Raw genomic sequence first — 20,598 nt, forward strand, 5'->3', positions numbered from 1 at the left:
TGCTGCGAGTGACTTGCAGCTGGTTAGAATTTTTAATTGCCGTTTGGATTCTCCTGGGGCGAGGCAGAACTTTTCTGATCGGTTGAGCTCAGATGTAGCTGTGAGGGATGATACCAGAGCATTAGATGCTGCCTGTATTTTAATTCTGACATAATGGGAAACTCTTTAGGATGCGTTCGAGAGCAACAAGAGACTGCAGAAACAGATCAGAGAAAATCTCCCCTCACGCCACAAAAAAAAATCAGATTTAAACGCATAAGGAGAAACAAGAAAGCTGCTTTACATTCTAGAGATGCTGCAGAAGGACCTGAAAAAAACCTGCCTGAAAAATCATTCCGGTTGGCGACACTGCAGAAAAAAGGTGACACTGGTTTGGATGCGATACATTTCCCTTTGGATGTAACGGTGGGAAAATTGTTAACGGAGACCAACACTGATCCTAAAAACTGGAACACGGAACATGTTGAAGACCTTTCAGATGTGTTACAAGAGCCGGTGCATCTCAGTAATGCATCACATTTTATTGCTAAGACTGTGATCACGCCAGAGAAATCAATAGATGTAAATGTTGACGCTAGTGTAGAAAGTGCACAGCAGGTGCTTTCTATTGAAGCTGAAATCAAACCAATCGGTGAACATGTGGAGAAATTTGGGAAAGAATTACATATAGCAGATCAAATTTCAGCAGGGAAAGAGCTCTGTGACCTAGGTGTAAAGCTTTCAGAAGCTGAAGTGAAAGGAGATTTGAGAGCTGTGCCCTTCCCAGTGTCTGGAGAAGAGAACCAAATTCAGCATGTAAAAGGAAATACAGCAGTAAGCAGTGGAAGAATTGAGAATATCACTGAGGCTGCTGCCTTCAACAGCAATAAAATAAAAGGTGATGTTGAAAGTCCCATATCATCCAGAGAGACGGCAGTGGAGAAACGACAGCTTGAGTGGGAGGGAAACAGCGCAATGAGATTCAGTGCACTTGATAAGCTGTTTAAACCTCTACATACTGAACACATATATGGGGAGAACAGCCAGTCATCACCGTACAGGGGAACTGAGGCTCTTGAAGAGGAAATAAAGTTATTAAGAATGGAGGCTAATGTGTCACCTTTGCAGAGTGACTTCACTTTAAATACAGAGCTCCAGACTAATAATACTCTGTACTCCTCTGGTTACTGCAGTAATTTTCCATCTACAGATATAAATGATAGTGAATCTGGCAGAACAACGAGCAGAGATTTTGAGCTGCTCTGCTCTATGCCCGATAGAAGCAACTTGTCCATTTCGGAAAATGAGTTTGGATTATCAATGAATAGTGAAGGCGAAGATGACAATTTAGAGCAGATCTCGCTTCTTGGCCAGGAAATGGTTAATGTAAGGTTACTTTAATAATGTGGAGAAGCATATCTTGTCATTCTTTAAAAAACAGTCTCCAAAAATGTTTCTAATTATGCATGTTGGTGTGCACAACATTGTACTTTAAAATGTTCAACAGTCTTGATAGGCCTGTGCTTTACTGCAAGCAGCTTGTAAACCGCACCCCCAAATTTCATTCCTGAAAGCAACAAACATTATTGGGACTGCATTCATTTACTTGAAAGGAAGACAAATAAGAACTATGACTAATTAGTACCTGCCTATAGTGTATCCCCATGCTCTTATTTTAAAATTAATTGGTTTTAAAATTCCCATTTAAGGTCTCCTCTGTGAGGCCTTGAATCTAACTACAAGGGTATGAGGGACAAGTTGGCCATGGTAGATTGGGAGACTACACTAAAAGGTATGAAGGTGGACATACAATGGCTAACATTCAAGGAAATAATGCATAATTTGCAACAAACATATATTCCTCTGGGGCATAAAAACCCAAAAGGAAAAGTGATCCAACCATGGCTAACAAAAGAAATTAAAGCTAATATTAAGTCAAAGGAGGAAGCTTATAAAGTTGCCAGAAAAAGCGGTCAGCCTGAGGATTGGGATCTTTTTAGAAATCAGTAAAGGGGGACCAAGAAATTGATGAAGGGAAAATGGAATATGAGCACAAACTAGCGAAAAATAAAAAATCGGATTGTAAAAGCTTCTATAGGTATGTGAAAAGGAAAAGACTGGCGAAGGTAAATGTAGGTCCTTTACAGTCAGAGATGGGAGAATTTATAATGGGGAATGAGGAAATGGCAGAGAAATTAAATAAATAATTTGTTTTTGTCTTCACGGAGGAAGACACAAAATACCTCGCAGAAATACGAGAAAGCCAAGGGTGTGACGAGAATGAGGAACTTAAAGAAATTGTTATTAGCAAAAAAAACAGTACTAGCAAAATTAATGGGACTAAAAGTCAATAAATCTCAAGGACCGGATAACCTACATCCTAGGGTTTTGAAAGCGGTGGCCATTGGAATAGTGGACGCATTGGTTGTCATCTTCCAGAATCTATAGAATTTTGGAACGGTTCCTGCAGATTGGAGGATAGCAAATGTAACCCTGCTATTTAAGAAAGGAGGGAGAGAGAAAATGGGGAACTACAGACCTGATGGCCTCACATCAGTAGTTGGGAAAATGCTGGAATCCATTATAAAGGATGCAGTAACTGGGCACTTAGAAACTAATAGTAAGATTGGGCAGAGTCAGCATGGATTTATGAAAGGGAAATCCTGTTTGACAAACCTATTGGAGTTCTTTGAGGATGTAACCAGTGGAGTAGACAAAGGGGAACCGGTAGATGTGGTGTATCTGGATTTTCAGAAGGCCTTCGATAAGGTCCCACACAAGAGGTTGGTGAACAAAATTAGGGCACATGGAATTGGGGGTAATATACTAGCATGGATTGAGAATTGGTTAACAGACAGAAAACAAAGTAGGGATAAACGGGTCTTTTTCAGGATGGCAGGCTGTGACTAGTGGGGTACCGCAAGGATCAGTGCTTGGGCCCCAGCTATTCACAATCTAGATCAATGATTTGGATGAGGGGACTAAATGTAACATTTCCAAATTTGCTGATGATACAAAGCTAGGTGGCAGTGTAGGATGTGAAGAGGCTTTAAGGGGATCTCAACAGGCTCAGTGAGTGGGTGAGAACATGGCAGATGGAATATAATGTGGATAAATGTGAAGTTATCCACTTTGGTAGAAAAAACAGAAAGGCAGAGTTATTCCTAAATGGTGAAAGATTGGGGAATGCAGATGCTCAAAGGGACCTGGATGTCCTTGTGCATGAGTCCCTGAAAGTGAATGTGCAGGTGCAGCAAGCCATTAGGAAGGCAAATGGTATGCTGGCCTTCATTACAAGAGGATTTGAGTACAGGAGTAAAGAAATCTTACTCCAATTATATAGGGCCTTGGTGAGACCACGCCTGGAGTACTGTGTACAATTATGGTCTCCTTCCCTAAGGAAGGATATACTTGCCAATAGAGGGAGTGCAACGAAGGTTCACGAGATTGATTCCTGGGATGGTGGGACTGTCGTATGAGAAGAGATTGAGTAAACTAGGCCTGTATTCTCTTGAATTCAGAAGAATGAGAGGGGACCTCATTGAAGCATACAAAATTATTATAGGGCTTGATGGTGTGGATGCTGGAATGCTTCCCTTGGCTGGGGAGTCTAGAACCAGGGGCCACAGCCTCAGGATAAAGGGTAGGCCGTTCAGGACTGAGATGAGAAGAAATTTCTTCACACACAGGGTGGTGAATCTTTGGAATTCTCTACCCCAGAGGACTGTGGAGGCTCAGTTATTGGGCATATTCAAAACAGAAGTCAATAGATTTCTGACTAGTAAGGGCATCAAGGGATATGGCGATAGGGCTGGTGAATGGAGTTGAGGCAGAAGATCGGCCATGACCTCACTGAATGGCAGAGCAGGCTCGAAGGGCCGACTGGCCTACTCCTGCTCCTAATTCTTATGTTCTTATGTTTGCTGAAGTGCCAAGTGGAGCAGATGCAATGAAAAGACAGGGTAACTAACCACTCCATAGCAATAGACCCAGTGGAGTCAGTTGTAGCTTTTAGGCAACCGACTGGTGGAGCGTGCTGGCTGTTCCCCCATACCCGTACCGAAGAGGCTGCTGTGATTTTTGAGGCCCCGGCTTCATTTACATCTAGGTGGCCAGCAGTGGTGCGCAAACAGATGTCCCAGTGCAGTCCACCAGATCGAGGCTGACCAATATTGGGCTTCCCCCAGCCGACAGCTAACTGCGGGAGGGTCGCAGTTGCTGGGGGGGCGCAAGAGCTCCCTGGGCGGCAGCTCCACTGGGCCCCACAAACATAATTTGGAAGTTACCTTTGCGGGTCGTCTTCAGTTCCATCACACGTGGAACTGGTCGGAGCCTGCATGGCACACGCTCCCACCGGTTTAGACCCAAAATGACAATTGAGGTCCTAGGACCCCAATTTGCATATTGAAAGGGGCCTACCACCTGAAATAGGGGGTTGCTTTGGGCGCCCAGCGGTAGGCCCTTTTCAAAATGGTGCTGACTGCATCGTCGGTGTTAACGGGGCGATAAGGCTGCCAATCTCATTTTGAAGTAGTTACTGCCCTGTTAACACCAGGCATAGCAAGTGATAATTGACTCCAGTGTTTATTGCATCCCTACTAACCAAGTTTTATTGCATACTTTTTTGGTTTGGCCAAATTTTTTCAAACTCCTTTGCTGGACCTCACTCCAGTGCGTCCTCTCCACTTTGTGCTTCAGCAAGTGGCCCGTTACAGATGTCCACAGATGAATGTGGTAAACAGAAATCATTTTATGCAGAACAGTTGAAAACTAAACTTTTTAGACACCCCTTAAAACCTAGCTCTTTGACCAAGCTTTGGTCACCTGTCCTAATGTCTCTTTTAGCTCGGTGTCAATTGTTGTTTGATTACGCTCGTGTGAAGTGCTTTGGGATGTTTTATTATGTTAAAGATGCTATATAAACCCAAGTTGTTTTGTAAAATTTTTGAAGTTCACCTGTTAATGTTTCTAATTTTGACCATACTGTTAATCAGCACAGTTCTACATAGCCTGCTCCTTGGTCCCACTATAATAGCACAATGCAAAATACAATATAGGTTAAATCTTTCAAGGTAATTGGCAAAAGAACCAGAGGGGACAGATGAGGATTTTTTTTTTATGTAGCGAGTTGTTGTGATCTGGAATGCACTGCCTGAAAGGGCAGTGGAAGCGGATTCAGTAGTAACTTTCAAAAGGGAATTGGATAAATACTGGAAGGGGGAAAATTCACAGGCCTATGGGGAAAGAGCAGGGGAGTGGAACTAACTGGATAGCTCTTTCACAGAGCTGGCATAGACATGATGGGCTGAATGGTCTCTTGTGATCTATGGTTTTATGAAATTAGTTTTCCAGGGTGTGAGGGAAAACTGCAATGCTGACAAAGTAATTCGGTACCCTATGGGATAAGTACAGATCTTCACAGATGCAATTTTTTAAAACTCCAGTAGTAGAAATGAAGACTCCTTTGTCCTCGAGGCAAACTAATCAAATCATGCACCATAATGATTTTGGACTGAATACCTATTTTTAGCATTTGCTTATAAATTTAGCAGCAGAAACTCTTGTATCTGACCTTTTTAAATAAAACTGTTACGTCTGATCAGGAATACTGAACATCATCTTGTAGATGAATTTATTGTTGCAGTGATTGCTAAATCACCTCCTTGTGCAATATACTTGAAATTTACACAACCACAGAATTGCTGCTTGGATTGGGCAGTACTTTGGAATGTATTTTCCAGAACATTAATACAATCACTGGTAATTAGAGAGGTGTCACAAATATTATTCTATAGATTATTGAATTTGCTTTTCAGCATGTTGTCTCGCCCCTCTCTCTCTAACCTCCTACAGCCCAGAGAATTCTGAGTTCCTCCAATTCTGGCCTCGTATGCATCTCTGACTTCCTTCACCCTACCATTGGTGGCTGTGCCTTCAGCTGTCTAGCTCTGGAATTCCCTCCCTGAAACACTCTACCTCTCTTCCTTTTTTCCTTAAAACCTACCTCTTTGCCAAACTTTTGGTCACCCGTTCTATTGTCTCCTTCTCTGGCTTGGTGTCAATTTTTGTATGATTATGCTCCTGTAAAGAACTTGGAAATGTTTTACTACGTTAAATGTGCTATATAAATGCAAGTTGTTGCATGTGATACCCCTTAGGCAGCTGGGTTGAAATGTTTTAAATTAACCCCTCGAGTATCTTTTTATGATTGAGTACTTGTGTTCAGGCATTGTCAAGACGCACCTTAGCCACATTTGAATATCTTCCAGTTTTCCTCAGTATAAAATGCAGTTATTATGTACATGTTCAAATACTGGACAAAATAACCACACCATTCAGATACGACAGTTTCCTCCTTTTGTGCTCGAGGAGAAAGTGTCTGATATTTTATAGCCTGATGTACTTTTTGTTAACTTAATTAAAACCAATAAAATTGTGAACATTCGATGAATGTGTGCAGAAAACTATTTAAATTTCAAATTTTAAAATGAAAACATAGATGAGCAATTCAGGTCTGAATGTTCATCAGAACTGACATGGTCAGGGAAAGAATACTGACCAAACCGAGAGTGGAGTGAAGAACAGATAGTCAATTATATGTTGTTTGTCCCTCCCTTTTTTGTTCTGGTCACTTCAGCAAAAGGTCTCTCCTGCCATCACAGTTCTGGTGAACAATCCTACCTGAAACATTAACTAACTTGTCTTTTCCTTTCAAATGGTGACTAACCCATTGTGCATTTCCAGAATTTTCTGTTGGTTTGGATTTTGAGCTTTCCTTTTTATCTAATAACTTAAAGACTCATTGGGAATTTAGTGATGTGGTTTATTATCTTAACAAATGAGCCTTTACAACAGTTCTGGTTGGTAATGTTAGAATTTGGCCAACGATCTTGAGCTATAAAAGGTCTGTCAGTAACTGGCTCATTAGGTACTTTCAATGTAACTGTAGTATAGCAATTTTGTAATACAATTATAGATACTTGAATTGTGGAGTTTTTTTCACCGGTGTTAACCATTATCAAGGTTTAAACAGAAGTATTTCCAGGTTAGTATTAACTCCCTATAACTGTAGGGGTTTGCTCCTGTCCAAAGATTAGCATCCTGTAGAAATTGATAAAAGGAAAGAGCATTTCTTTGTACAGCACCTTTCACATTCTCGGGATGTTCCAAAGTGCTTAACAGCCAATGAAGTACTTCTGAAGTGTAGTCATGTAGATTAACACGGCAGCCATTTGTACGCTGCAAAGCCCACAAGCTGCAATGGGATAAATGATCTAGACACCAGGAGAACTCCCGTGCTCCTGTTCGAGTAGAATCATGGGATCTTTTACAGCCACCTGAGAGGACAGACAGGGCCTTGAGATAACATCTCATTCAGAAGGCAGCACTTCAAGCATGCAGCAATCCCTCAGTACTGCACCGACGTGTCCGTTTAGGTTATGCATACAAGTTTCTGGAATTGGGCTTGAACCCACAGCCTTCTGATGAGGTCCTAAAAATTATATTTCAGGGTTCTATTGAAAGTGGATGTATGCCGCAGGATTGGAGACTTTTTCAAAAGGGGCATAGAACTAACCTGAGTAATTAGCGGTCGAGGCCTTGGGAGAGTGAGTAGGAGTGTGTGTGCGTGTGTACACATATACATTTTGTATGACAACAATAATTCCGTTTGCCAACTATGTTCCCAGGAAGACTGCAATGGGAACAACCAAGATTTTATCAGAATGATGGGACTGGTGTTTAGTTGGTCATTATGGATGGGAATAATCTCCATGTTGATTATCTGTGAACCAGACTTTTACTGTGTTCGTAGTGCATATAGTATTTGTCTTAATTGAAATGATTTGGGTATAGCTGTGTTTCACCATATGTATCTTCCTTTGCAGATCTCCGAGATCTATGTGAGTGGAGAATCAGGTGACATGTCAGCAAAAGAAAAACTGCTACTTTGGACACAGAAGTTGACAGAAGGTTATTCTGGATTAAAATGCTCCAATTTCACCTCCAGCTGGAGTGATGGAAAAGTATTTAATGCTATCATCCATAAGTACAGGTGAATTGTTATGACTGAATTTGAAAAAATAAGGGTTGAGAGATTTTGTTGAGTTTTTGTTAGAATTGTCAGGAAAAGAAAAAAGAAAGTTTTGCATTTCTATAGCACCTTTCAGGGCCACTGGACATCCCAAAGCACTTTACAGCCAGTGAAGTACTTTTGAAGTGTAGTCACCATTGTAATGTAGGAAATGCAGCAGCCAATTTGCACACAGCAATGTGATGATGACCAGATAACCAGGAATAATAAGGGGAAAAAGTCACTAGTGGGCGTAGTCTATAGGCCTCCTAAAAGTTGCAACTCTGTTGGTCGGAGTATAAATCAGGAAATAGTTGGGGCTTGTAATAAGGGAACAGCTATAATCATGGGGGATTTTAACTTTCATATTGACTGGACTAATCAAATTGGGCATGGCAGCCTTGAGGAAGAGTTCATAGTGTGTATTAGGGACAGGTTCCTTGAGCAGTATGTAACTGAACCAACCAGGGGGCAGGCAATCTTAGATCTGGTCCTGTGTAATGAGACCGGATTAATAAAAAATGTCCTAGTAAAGGATCCCCTTGGAATGAGTGACCATAATATGGTTGAATTCCAAATTCAGTTTGAGGGTGAGAGAGTTGGATCTCAAACCAGCGTACTGAGCTTAAATAAAGGAGACTATGAAGGTATGAGAGTAGAATTAACTAAAGTGGACTGGGAAAACAGATTGAAGTGTAAGACGGTACAAGAGCAGTGGTCTACATTCAAGGAGATATTTCACATCTTTCAAGATAAATATATTCCACTGAGGAAAAAGGGGAGTAAAAGAAAAGACAGCCATCCGTGGCTTAGTAAAGTAATAAAGGATAGTATCCGACTGAAAACAAGGGCATATAAATTAGCCAAATCTAGTGGGAGGATAGAAGATTGGGAAGCATTTAAAAGCCAGCAAACAATAACTAAAAGATTAATTAAGAAAGGGAAGATAGATTATGAAAGTAAACTAGCAAAAAATATAAAAACTGATAGCAAGAGTTTCTACAGCTATATAAAAAGAAAAAGGGTGACTAACGTGAACGTTGGTCCCTTAGATGATGAGACCGGGAAACTAGTGGTGGGGAACATGGAGATGGCAAAGACGCTGAACAAATATTTTGTATCAGTCTTTACAGTAGAGGACACTCAAAATATCCCAACACTGGACAAGCAGAGGGCAATGGGGGGGGAGGAGCTAAACACGATTAAAATCACTAAGGAGATGGTACTCGGTAAAATAATGGGACTTAAGGCGGATAAATCCCCCGGACCTGATGGCCTACATCCTAGGGTCTTGAGAGAAGTGGCGGTAGGGATTGTGGATGCATTGGTGATTATTTTCCAAAACTCCCTGGACTCAGGAAAGGTCCCGGCAGATTGGAAAACTGCTAATGTAACACCCTTATTTAAGAAGGGAAGTAGACAAAAAGCTGGAAACTATAGACCAGTTAGCCTAACATCTGTGGTTGGCAAAATGTTGGAGTCCATTATTAAGGAAACAGTAACAGAGCATTTGGATAAACACAATTTAATAGGACAGAGTCAGCATGGTTTTACGAAGGGGAAGTCATGTTTGACAAATTTGCTTGAATTCTTTGAGGATGTAACATACAGGGTGGATAAAGGGGAACCAGTGGATGTAGTGTATTTGGACTTCCAAAAGGCATTTGACAAGGTTCCACACAAGATTACTGATCAAGATTAAAAAATCACGGGATTGGGGGTAATATACTGGCATGGGTGGAAGATTGGCTATCTAACAGAAAACAAAGAGTTGGGATAAATGGTTCGTTCTCGGGCTGGCAATCAGTAACTAGTGGTGTTCCGCAGGGGTCAGTGCTGGGACCCCAACTCTTTACAATCTATATTAACGATTTGGAGGAAGGGACCGAGTGCAACATATCCAAGTTTGCCGACGATACAAAGATGGGAGGGAAAGCAGTGAGTGAGGAGGACATAAAAAACCTGCAAAAGGACATAGACAGGCTAAGTGAGTGGGCAGAGATTTGGCAGATGCAATATAATATTGGAAAGTGTCAGGTTATGCACTTTGGCAGAAAAAATCAAAGAGCAAGTTATTATCTAAATGGAGAGAAACTGCAAAGTGCTACAGTACAAAGGGATCTGGGGTTCCTGGTGCATGAAACACAAAAGGTTAGTATGCAGGTGCAGCAGGTGATCAGGAAGGCCAATGGAATCTTGGCTTTTATTGCAAGGGGGATGGAGTATAAAAACAGGGAAGTCTTGCTGCAGTTATACAGGGTATTGGTGAGGCCACACCTGGAATACTGCATGCAGTTTTGGTTTCCATATTTAAGAAAAGATATACTTGCTCTCGAGGCGGTTCAGAGAAGGTTCACTCGGTTGATTCTGGAAATGAGGGGGTTGACATATGAGGAAAGGTTGAGTAGGTTGGGACTCTACTCATTGGAGTTCAGAAGAATGAGAGGCGATCTTATCGAAACATATAAGATTGTGAGGGGGCTTGATCGGGTGGATGCGGTGAGGATGTTTCCACTGATGGGTGAGACTAGAACTAGGGGGCATAATCTTGGAATAAGGGGCTGCCCTTTCAAAACTGAGATGAGGAGAAACTTCTTCACTCAGAGGGTAGTAAATCTATGGAATTTGCTACCCCAGAGAGCTGTGGAAGCTGCAACATTAAATAAATTTAAAACTGAGAGAGACAGTTTCCTAGCAGATAAGGGAATTAGTGGTTATGGGGAGAGGGCAGGGAAGTGGACGTGAGTCTAGATTCGGATCAGCGATGATCCTATTGAATGGCGGAGCGGGGCCGTATGGCCTACTCCTGCTCCTTCTACTTATGTTCTTATCTGCTTTTAGTGATGTTGGTTGAGGGATAAATATTGGCCAGGACATGACTCCTCTGCTCTTCAAAATAGTGCAATGGGATCTTTTATGTCCATCTGAGAGAGCAGACGGGGCCTCGGTTTAACTTCTCATCCAAGAGATGGCATCTCCGACAGTGCAGCACTCCTTCAGCACTGCACTGGGGTGTCAGCCTAGATTTTTGTGCACAAATCTCTGGAGTGGGACTTGAACCCACAACCTTCTGACTCAGAGGTGAGGGTGCTACCAACTGAGCCACTGGCTGGCACATGGAGGCTCATAAAACAAACATAGCAACAGGAGTAGGCCATTCAGCCCCTTGAGCCGTTTCTGCCATTCAGTTAGATCATGGCTGATCTGTACCTCAACACCATTTACCTGCCACTAAAGGAGATCCCAGATTGATATGCACATGTTCAATAAAGTGGAAATATTGCACTAATTATTTTCTGGCTTGAAGTACCCTTTATGCTGAATCTGAGAATTTAGGCCCACCTATTTATCCTTTACTCTTTCTATTTTGTAATCTTGATCTCCAAGATTGCACATAATTATATATTAAATATGTAAAAGCAGACCAAGCCAAACTGTCATCATTGCCTAGATAAAGCTTTGACTTTTACCAAGGGAACAAAGGAAAAAAGCGGAGAATAATTAACATCCCCCCCCCCCCCCCACCCCTTGAAAATTTCTAATCCCAAAGAAACTTTTAGATGCACTGCTACTTAGCTTTTGGACTTAATTGTTACAATGTTTTAAATATATCAAATCTCAAAACCAAAATACAAACAATTGCAAAGCTCAATATTTTAAATATAATTAATTTGTGTATTGGAATTCTGTTGAATGCTTTGTGTTGCAGACCAGACCTCATTGATATGGAGAAGGTTTCACTTCAGAGCAATCAGGAGAATCTGGAACAAGCCTTTGCAGTTGCTGAAGCACTTGGTGTTACAAGACTATTGGATCCAGAAGGTACACTGCAAATAGTTACAGAAATTACATTGTACAAGAAATGTGTGTCTCCTATATCTGAGTTATTGTTCACCTGAGCATGACGTGTAGCTAAAGGTGGGTGAAATGTTCTGAGTCTGAAAGGTCTCAATTGCATTTAAAATATTTTTCAGTAATCTTTGATTCACTAATACTGTATCATTTTAGTGGTAGCCTTTTGAAAAACCTATTCCTGCGAGAGTTTTGCGGCTATACTGCACCACTGTAGTAGCAAAGAGAATGCTTGAGTTTTTTCCCCCCAAAAAAGGGTACAGTTGTGTAGTTCTGTTACTGGACTAGTAATCCAGAGGCCTGGACTAATAATCCAGAAAATGGGAGTTTAAATCCCACCATGACAGTTTGAGACTTGGAATTTTTTTCTTAAATTAAAAACTAGCATCAGTAAAAATGAGCATGAAGTTGTCGGATTGACGTAAAAGCCCTACTGGTTAATGCCCTTCAAGGAAGGAAACCTGCTGTCCTTACCCGGTCTGAGCTACGTGTGACTCCAGTCCCACACCAAAGTGGTTGATTCTTAACTGCCCTCTGAAGTAGCTTAACAAGCCACTCGGGTGTATCAAAAAGAAACACTACAAGAAGGCCCACCATCACTTTCTCAGGGCAACTTGCTTTGCCAGTGACACCCACACCCTGAGAATAAAAACAGAATTTGAGATGGTGATCTCCTACTGATGTGTGTAAAGCACAGTGCTGTTTTGTGATGTCACACATATGTTACAGTAACTATTACTTGAATGTAATATTTTTTAAAGGAACCTACCAGAAGCATTTGACCTATCAGTTATGAGTTGCTGATATTGTGGTTCTTGGTTGAATTAACATGGACTTGTTCTTCCAGATGTTGATGTTCCATCTCCCGATGAGAAGTCAGTGCTCACTTACGTCTCCTCCATATATGAATCATTCCCTAAGGTCCCAGAAGGAGGTGAAGGCATCAGTGCAAATGTAAGGCTTCAAATTTCCATCTTATAACTTGTCGTGGCAATGTATGTGTGGTGAAAATTAGACTTTTCAGCGTAAGTGCAAAGAGTAAACCAGAGCTAGTCACATGAAAATGTCTAAATTTAATAGCTGATGGATCAAATGATATAGCGAAACAGCAACAAGATTTTCTTGAAAAATGCAATCAGAGATTTTATTTAAAGTCACCAGCAACTGAAGAATTTCCACACTTATTCTTACCCAAATAACCTGCTGTTTATTGGTGAAATACTCATAATCTTATCCTCAGAATTGAATAAAATGAGTGCTTTGTGAAGCCTGGAAAAATCTCATTGCATTTCTCAACATTCTTGTACTTTTAAACCCTATTGAAATCCCTGAAAAGGGGGAGTATATTTTATGTAGAAATGGTTCACAGCATCTTATAACCATTGAAGTTTGCAGCACAGAAGGCTGGGTATGCTTAGAGTGGATAAGTCACCTGGTCCAGATGGCTTGCATCCGAGATTGCTAAGGGAATTGGGGGAGGAGATAGCGGAAGGGTTTACCATAATTCTCCAATCTTCCCTAGATGTGGGGGAGGTGCCTGAGGATTGGAAAGTGGCAAATGTGACACCATTGTTCAAGAAAGGGTGTAAGGACAATCCTAGTAACTACAGGCCGATCAATTTAACATCAGTGGTGGGTGAAGTTTTAGAAACAATAATCGAGGAAAAAATTAACGGGCACTTGGAGAGGTTTAAGCTAATTAAGGAGAGCCAACACAGATTTGTAAAAGGCAGATCATGTTTGACTAATCTAATTGAATTTTTTGACGAAGTAACAGGGAGGATCGATGAAGGGAATGCAATGGATGTTGTCTACATGGATTTTAGGAAGGCGTTAGACAAAGTACCACATAGAAGGCTGGTTAACAAAATTGAGGCTCATGGAATAGGTGGGTCAGTGGCAGCTTGGATAAGGAATTGGCTTAAGGACAGAAAACAGTGAGTTGTGGGAAATGGCTGTTTTTCAGACTGGAGGATGGTAGATAGTGGTGTTCCCCAGGGTCATTGCTGGGGCCACTGCTATTTGGATATTGGAATACAAAGTAGAATTTCTAAATTTGCCGATGACACCAAACTTGGGGGGTGTGGCAAAGTGAGGATGATACCAATCGACTGCAACAGGACATAGAAAGGCTAGCAGAATGGGCAGACAAGTGGCAGATGGAATTTAATACAGAGAAGTGTGAGGTGATGCATTTTGGCAGAAGGAACAGGGAGAGACAATATACACTTAATGGCACAGTTTTTAAGAGTGTGCAGGGACAGAAGGACCTGGGAGTTAATGTACATAGGTCCCTGAAGGTGGCAGGACATATTGCGAGAGTGGTTAGCAAAGCATATGGGATATTGGGTTTCATTAATAGAGGTATTGAGTACAAAAGTAGAGAAGTTATGCTGAACCTTTATAAAGTGCTGCTTAGGCCACAACTGGAGTATTGTGTCCAGTTCTGGTCACCACACTTTAGGAAGGATGTGAAGGCCCCCGAGAAGGTGCAGAGGAGATTTACCAGAATGGTTCCGGGGATGGGGGATCTTAGCTACAAGGACAGGTTGGGGAAGCTAGATTTGTTTTCATTAGAGCAAAGGAGGTTGAGGGGTAATTTGATAAAGGTGTACAAGATTATGACAGGTTTGGATAGGCTAGACAGGGAAAGGCTGTTCCCACTAGTTGATGGTACATGGACTAGGGGACACAGATTTAAGGTTTTGGGCAAGAGATACAGGGGGGTGGTGAGGAAAAACATTTTTACGCAGCGAGTGGTGAGGACCTGGAACTCGCTACCGACTGAAGTGGTGGAAACGGAGACACTCAATGTTTTCAAGGGGAGACTGGATAGGCACTTGAGGGAAACAAACTTGCAGGGCTACGGGGATAGTGTGGGGGAATGGGACTGACTGGATTGCTCTACAGAGAGCTGGCACGGACTCGATGGGCCGAATGACGACCTTCTGTGCCTTTATGACTGAGAAGGAAGCCAATTGGTACATCGTTTCTTTGCAAGAACAATCCAAAACGAATTCCACTGCCCTGCTCTTTCCCTAGAGTCTTGCATCTTATACTTCAAATATTTATGCAGTTTTCCCTTAAAAAGATGCAGTGGACTCTGCCTCAGCCACTTCCTGTGGCAAAGCATTCCCTGCGCCAACAACAACGCTGTGTAAAGAAATTTCTCCTAACCTCGCCCCTCGCTCTCTTAACTTTAAATTGATGACCCCTCATCGCTGACTCCCCAACAAGAGGAAATAATCTTTCTCTGTTCGCTCTATCAAAACACTTCAAAACATTTTAAAAGCCTCAATGCCGCAACTGCTCTAGTGCAAATAGTTACAGTAGTTCAAGTATCTGCTTATAGCTACAGTATTCCATCCCTGCTATCATCCTGGTAAATTTACACTTTTGTCCTTTCTATAATGGGTAACGCAAAACTGCAGATTTCTCTGTGGCCTAACAAATGCTGTATATAAATTCATGATTCCTACTTTACTCTTGTTCGCTATATCACTGTGTGAAACCCAAAATTCAATTGGCCTTTTTTAAATGGCTTTATCTATCTGCACATTCGGGGAAGTATGTATTTAAACTCTTCGTCATCTTTGTTCATCCACAACGTTCCATGTCTTTCCATTATGTGTACACTCCCATTTTTTCCCAAAATGTATTGCCTCACACTTATCCACATTAAATTGCATTGGCCATTTGTTGGCCTGTTACATTAACCTGTCTATCTCTTCCTGAAGTCTTTAACAGTCCTCTTCACTGCCAAACGTCTATTTCTGTGTCGCCAGCAAAGTTCAAGATCGCGTTCCTTATGCCCAAGTCCAAAATATATTATACCGGGGCCCAAATCTATATATACCGAGAACAAAAGTGGGCCCAGCACTTCCTCCTGGGGTAGACTACAGCCAACCCTTCTCCAGTCTGAGCATCACTTGTTTACCCTAACAATGTTTAATGTCCATCCAGAAACATTCTATCCATATTGCTGTTTCTTATTAGAAAAGTTTAGGTGTATTGTATAAGAAACCTTTCTGAAAATCCATATACACCACATCTCTACTGCATTCTCTCTCTATTTAATTGATCTTCAAAAAAAACGATTAAATTTGTCACACTTGCCCTTAAATCGGTGCTGCCAGTCCTTGATTAATCTATGCCTTTCTAAATGCTTAGTAATTTGATTTCCATGGATGGATTTTAAGAGTTTAGCTCCAACTGACGTTAGACTAACCAGTTTTCAGTTACGTGATTTATCCTTCTCTTTCTTCTTGAACAAGGGTGTTGCATCAACTACTCTCTGGTCCCTTGTATAGTTAAGGAATGTTGAAAAATTGTGGCCAAAGCCTCTGCTGTTTTCTGTCTGTTTTGGTCTGAAGTGTAATAAAGTCCTACACAAAATTGATAACTTTGCCATAAATAACAATGTACATTTCCAGACTGAAATAAGAACTGGAATATCTGGGTTTGGGTTTATTAAACACAACATTTGTATGTTAACCAGAAGATTGCATGAGTGACACTCGCACTGACTAAAATTAACTGATGAGCTTCATAGAACCTTACAGCACAGAAGGAATCCATTCGGCCCAGGATCCTGTATGCTTTTTTAACAGCATTTTCGACTTGTCCTGCCACCTTCAAAGATTTGTGTACGCGAACTTCCAGGTCGCTCTGTTCCTGCTCCCACTATAAAATCGTACCATTTAATTTATATTGCCTTTCCTCACTCTCCCTTCCAAAATGCATCACTTCACACTTCTCTGCACTAAGTTTCATCTGCCATGTGTCTGCCCACTTTTCAAGTCTGTCTATGTCCTCCTGAAGTCTGCTACCATCCTCTTCATTGTTAACTACTTTTCCAAGTTTTGTGTCACCTGCAAACTTTGAAAGTTTGCCTCCTATACCCAAGTCTAGGTCATTAATATATATCAAAAAGAGCTGTGGCCCTAATACCGACCCATTGTGGGGGGGAGGGGGGAAAGTGGGGGTAACGACGACGAGGGGGGGACACCACTGTATACTTCCCTCCAGTCTGATAAACAACAGTTTGACCACTGCACTCCACTTTCTCTCTCGTAGCCAATTTCGTATCCATGGTGCCACTGCCCCATTAATCTCATGGGCTTCGATTTTGCTAACCAGCATTATGTGGCATTTTATCGAATGCCTTCTGAATGTTCATATACACATCATCAGCTACACTACCTTCATCAACCCTCGGTGTTATTTCATCGAAAAACTCAATCAAGTTTGTCAGACACGATTTGCTTTTAACATAATTGACTATAAATTTCAAGGCTGAAAATGTGTTTATATTAGTATTATTGCAGTAGCATTCTTCTGCAGAACAGGTTTGAAGGAGCTAATCAAATGTGTGAACTTAATTGAACTAAATTTATTAGTACTAAATATTTTATTAATCAGCATAGCCCTGCATTAACATAATTAATTATTGAACGAGGAAAAAATGGGTTTGTAGCAAATGGGTATGTAATACTGTAGCAAAAAAAATTAACTTCAAGCTTGGTGAGTTTTGTTCCGTTCTAAAGGGTATAGCAATAGTTTAAAGTGTTCATTTAAATTTGTACAGGAACATCTAGGTTGATATGGGTTATTTGGGATGTGTAGATACCTTATCCCTTTTTACAGTCCTGTGTCTGACAAACTTGATTAAATTCTTTGATGAAATAACAGAGAGGGTTGATGAAGGTAGTGCAAGTGCTTAAATGCACAAACCTCGTTATGTTTGCTGAAAAAGTGCTTTCATTGCATGTGTATTGTAGTTGAGCTGATATCTTAAGTGTTGTGATTTTTGTGAATTATTATTCAGACCTTTTCTGATTATCATTACTGTTAATATCCAGGAGGTTGACTCCAAATGGCAGGAATACCAGAATAAAGTAAACTACCTCTTCCAGTGGATCAGGCAGCACATCACACTGATGTCCGACAAAGCTTTTCCACACAATCCTGTAGAACTTAAGGTGAACACTCCACATTTCTTGCTATGTTATTAAAAAAAAAAAAGTTTAACCAAATAATATTTGAATGAATCCAGATGACAACAATGGTGAATCTTGGGGTATATTTTCTTCTGGTCCATAATGTGAACAAAAAAGTTGCTGCAAGTATAAAACTAAGAATTGTGTATTATGCTCAGCCCAACTGTTGTGCTCAGTGTACAGAATAGTTGCTTGTATCTCAATTGATGGACTTCAGAGCCATTTGAAGTGAAGTAATTTTAGTATTTGACTGGTTAAAAAAAGTCATCAAATGATAATTACTATTTTGACTTGCGCATAACTCGTGTTTGCTTGTGGGATAGGGCATTGGACTTATCCAGATCGCCCAAGTCTGAGTCGCCAGCTGACATGTTCAAATTCACTATGCTCATTGACGGAGCATTGCCAGCTTCTAGATGTGATGGGTCTTTGGTCGAATACTGCATATCATCTTGAGTGCTCAATCTGGGAAGGGGGAGCAAAAAGAGAAAAAATTGGCAAGGCCACATTCATTGAGTACAAACCCTCTTACCATGAATTAGCCACATAGTGATATTTAGACAGTCTATAGAGTACCCTACAGCTCAGGCAGTTGTACCTTGTGGCTGAAGGAGGAAGTTTGATTGCGGGAGCAGTAGTGCAGAAACTAAAAAGGGAAAATGCATGAAATTATTAATGACTTAAAGAAAACATGTTTTGCTCCCAAAATTTTGTGTGGGATGATGCAGTAAACGTTTTGGATTCAGTTGTTTGAAATGTTTCTATGATATAGAAGTAGACATCTAAATGTGTAAGCTTTAACTGCTGTCTCTTTTCTCTTCCCTCCCCCAGGCACTTTATAATGAATATGTACATTTTAAAGAAACTGAAATACCAGCAAAAGAAGCAGAAAAGGCACAAATACAACATTTATATAAATTATTTGAGGTAAGACATTGGGGCCTAGAAATTGGATTGAGCACATATTGGAGCGCGTTCCAATCGCTGAAGGAGGAAGTTTGATTGTAGTTTCAGCGATGAGGCAGTGCCTCATTGGATAGTACCAGTGAGCTGTAGGTGCCATTCGCAGGGGCAGCGGGGTAGCCAGGTAGGCTTGCTTAGATACCGGTCAAGTGTCTAAGGAGAGCCTGGGGGTGGGGTTGCTGGTGAGGGGGGGAATTGAGCGGTGGCTAGCAGCTGCCTGTGGTTTTAATGTGGATCTAGAAGGAGCACTCCTACTCCTGGATCTACATTGAGGTATGTAAAAAAAAAAAAAAAATCAAGCTAACTTTTAACTTGCCTTTGGGGTAGCAGCCTCCAGCGGTTTCTGTAAGGATTACTGATTTGGCTCCTGAGAGCATGCATGCATGTTGCAGTCATTCGCCGTCCACTTTCACAAAGGAGCCTGAACCAGGCATTAGGTCCCTGATTTGCATATACAATGGGCCTAAAGCCAATTTCAGATACGTGCCTATGACGCCTACGGAGAAACCCTGACCAATTTGGTGGACGATGCAGTTCTGCCGCAGAATAAGTGTGTGCACACTGCCCGCCATATTTCTAGGTCTGGATCTTTTATTAAAAAAAAAATTAAAAAAAATACAGCATTTTTCTTCATGCAACTAACAATATTATCACAAAATGGCGCTGCCTCTGTAATTGGAAATTTGTAGTGTTAAAACTTATTTTTATAAATGACACAGCACTATTTTTCTTTTCCCTTAGGTTTGGATAGAGTTTGGTCGAATTGTGCTTCCCCAAGGATACCACCCCAATGATGTAGAAGAAGAATGGGGCAAACTGATCATTGAAATGTTAGAGCGAGAGAAGGCCCTCAGACCTGCAGTAGAAAGGTTAGCTTGTGCATTCTTATACTGGTATCAGTTTTACAGGCGAATGCAATCGGTGGTTAAAGTAGAATTTCCACCCCACACCCAGCAGAGTAACCCGCAGGAATATTTACTTTATTATCAGTTTTTTTTCAAATGTCACTTATGAGCATTTGAAAGCAATCATTCAATCCTCTAAGCCAACAAACCTTATGTATTAGCAAGCCTTAAAGTGGCTCATTGGTGAACATTAGTGGAATAGGTTTGTTTGCACAGCTGCTTCTCAGCAAGGCAATTCCATTGCTGAAATTGGTCATTCTAATATTATATTCAATGTTGCATATGTGCAAAACAGAAACAAAATGTATTTATTAATAAAGCAGTGAGGCCAGAATGGATTTGTTAAATAGAATGGGGCTGACGCAGCAGAAAATCTGTGTATTGCTAATATTGAACTGCTTTCAAATTGGCCTAGATATGAATCTCGTCCCACACTTACAGGTAGTATATTATATATGCCAGGATGAATTTGGAGGGAGGATTTTAGCAACTTTAGTCTGTCAGTTGGACTTGGGCTGAAATGGCTCTGCCAGTGTTAGTGTGGCATTAGATACTGGGGATTAGTTCTTGATATCTGTTATGCATTTTGATCGCTGTTGTGTACATTCTTCAATTAATAAAATAAGCTGACTTTAATATTTATTTCTCTATTTGGAGCATTTAATCCACTTTGATCAGTATACAGTATTAGGTTTGCTTTTTGCACCTAGCTCCACATTTTTCTATTTCCCCCTTCACTCGAAATGAATTGTTTTGGCAAGGCCACAGACTTGAGCTAGCAGGAATGGCGGCAGCATGTGGCCCAATCTGGTAGCGGAAGGTGCAAAGC

The 20,598-nt window shown here is 41.0% G+C and overlaps 1 protein-coding gene across 22 annotated transcripts in view; it reads left to right on the forward strand.

The window, feature by feature from the left end:
• Positions 1-20,598, forward strand: part of macf1a (microtubule actin crosslinking factor 1a) — a 628,388-nt gene that overhangs the window by 322,208 nt on the left and 285,582 nt on the right. For all 22 annotated transcript variants that reach the window (XM_085962506.1, XM_085962516.1, XM_085962528.1 and 19 more), the window contains 6 exons: positions 7,866-8,032; positions 11,760-11,872; positions 12,750-12,856; positions 17,764-17,883; positions 18,733-18,828; positions 19,606-19,733. In XM_085962506.1, coding sequence (XP_085818632.1) covers positions 7,866-8,032; positions 11,760-11,872; positions 12,750-12,856; positions 17,764-17,883; positions 18,733-18,828; positions 19,606-19,733 — 731 coding nt within the window. The remainder of the gene's footprint in view (positions 1-7,865; positions 8,033-11,759; positions 11,873-12,749; positions 12,857-17,763; positions 17,884-18,732; positions 18,829-19,605; positions 19,734-20,598) is intronic.

Source organism: Somniosus microcephalus, chromosome 20, assembly GCF_052327205.1.
Source record: "Somniosus microcephalus isolate GS21.2 chromosome 20, FLI_Smic_1.0, whole genome shotgun sequence".
Classification (NCBI taxonomy): Eukaryota; Metazoa; Chordata; class Chondrichthyes; order Squaliformes; family Somniosidae; genus Somniosus; species Somniosus microcephalus.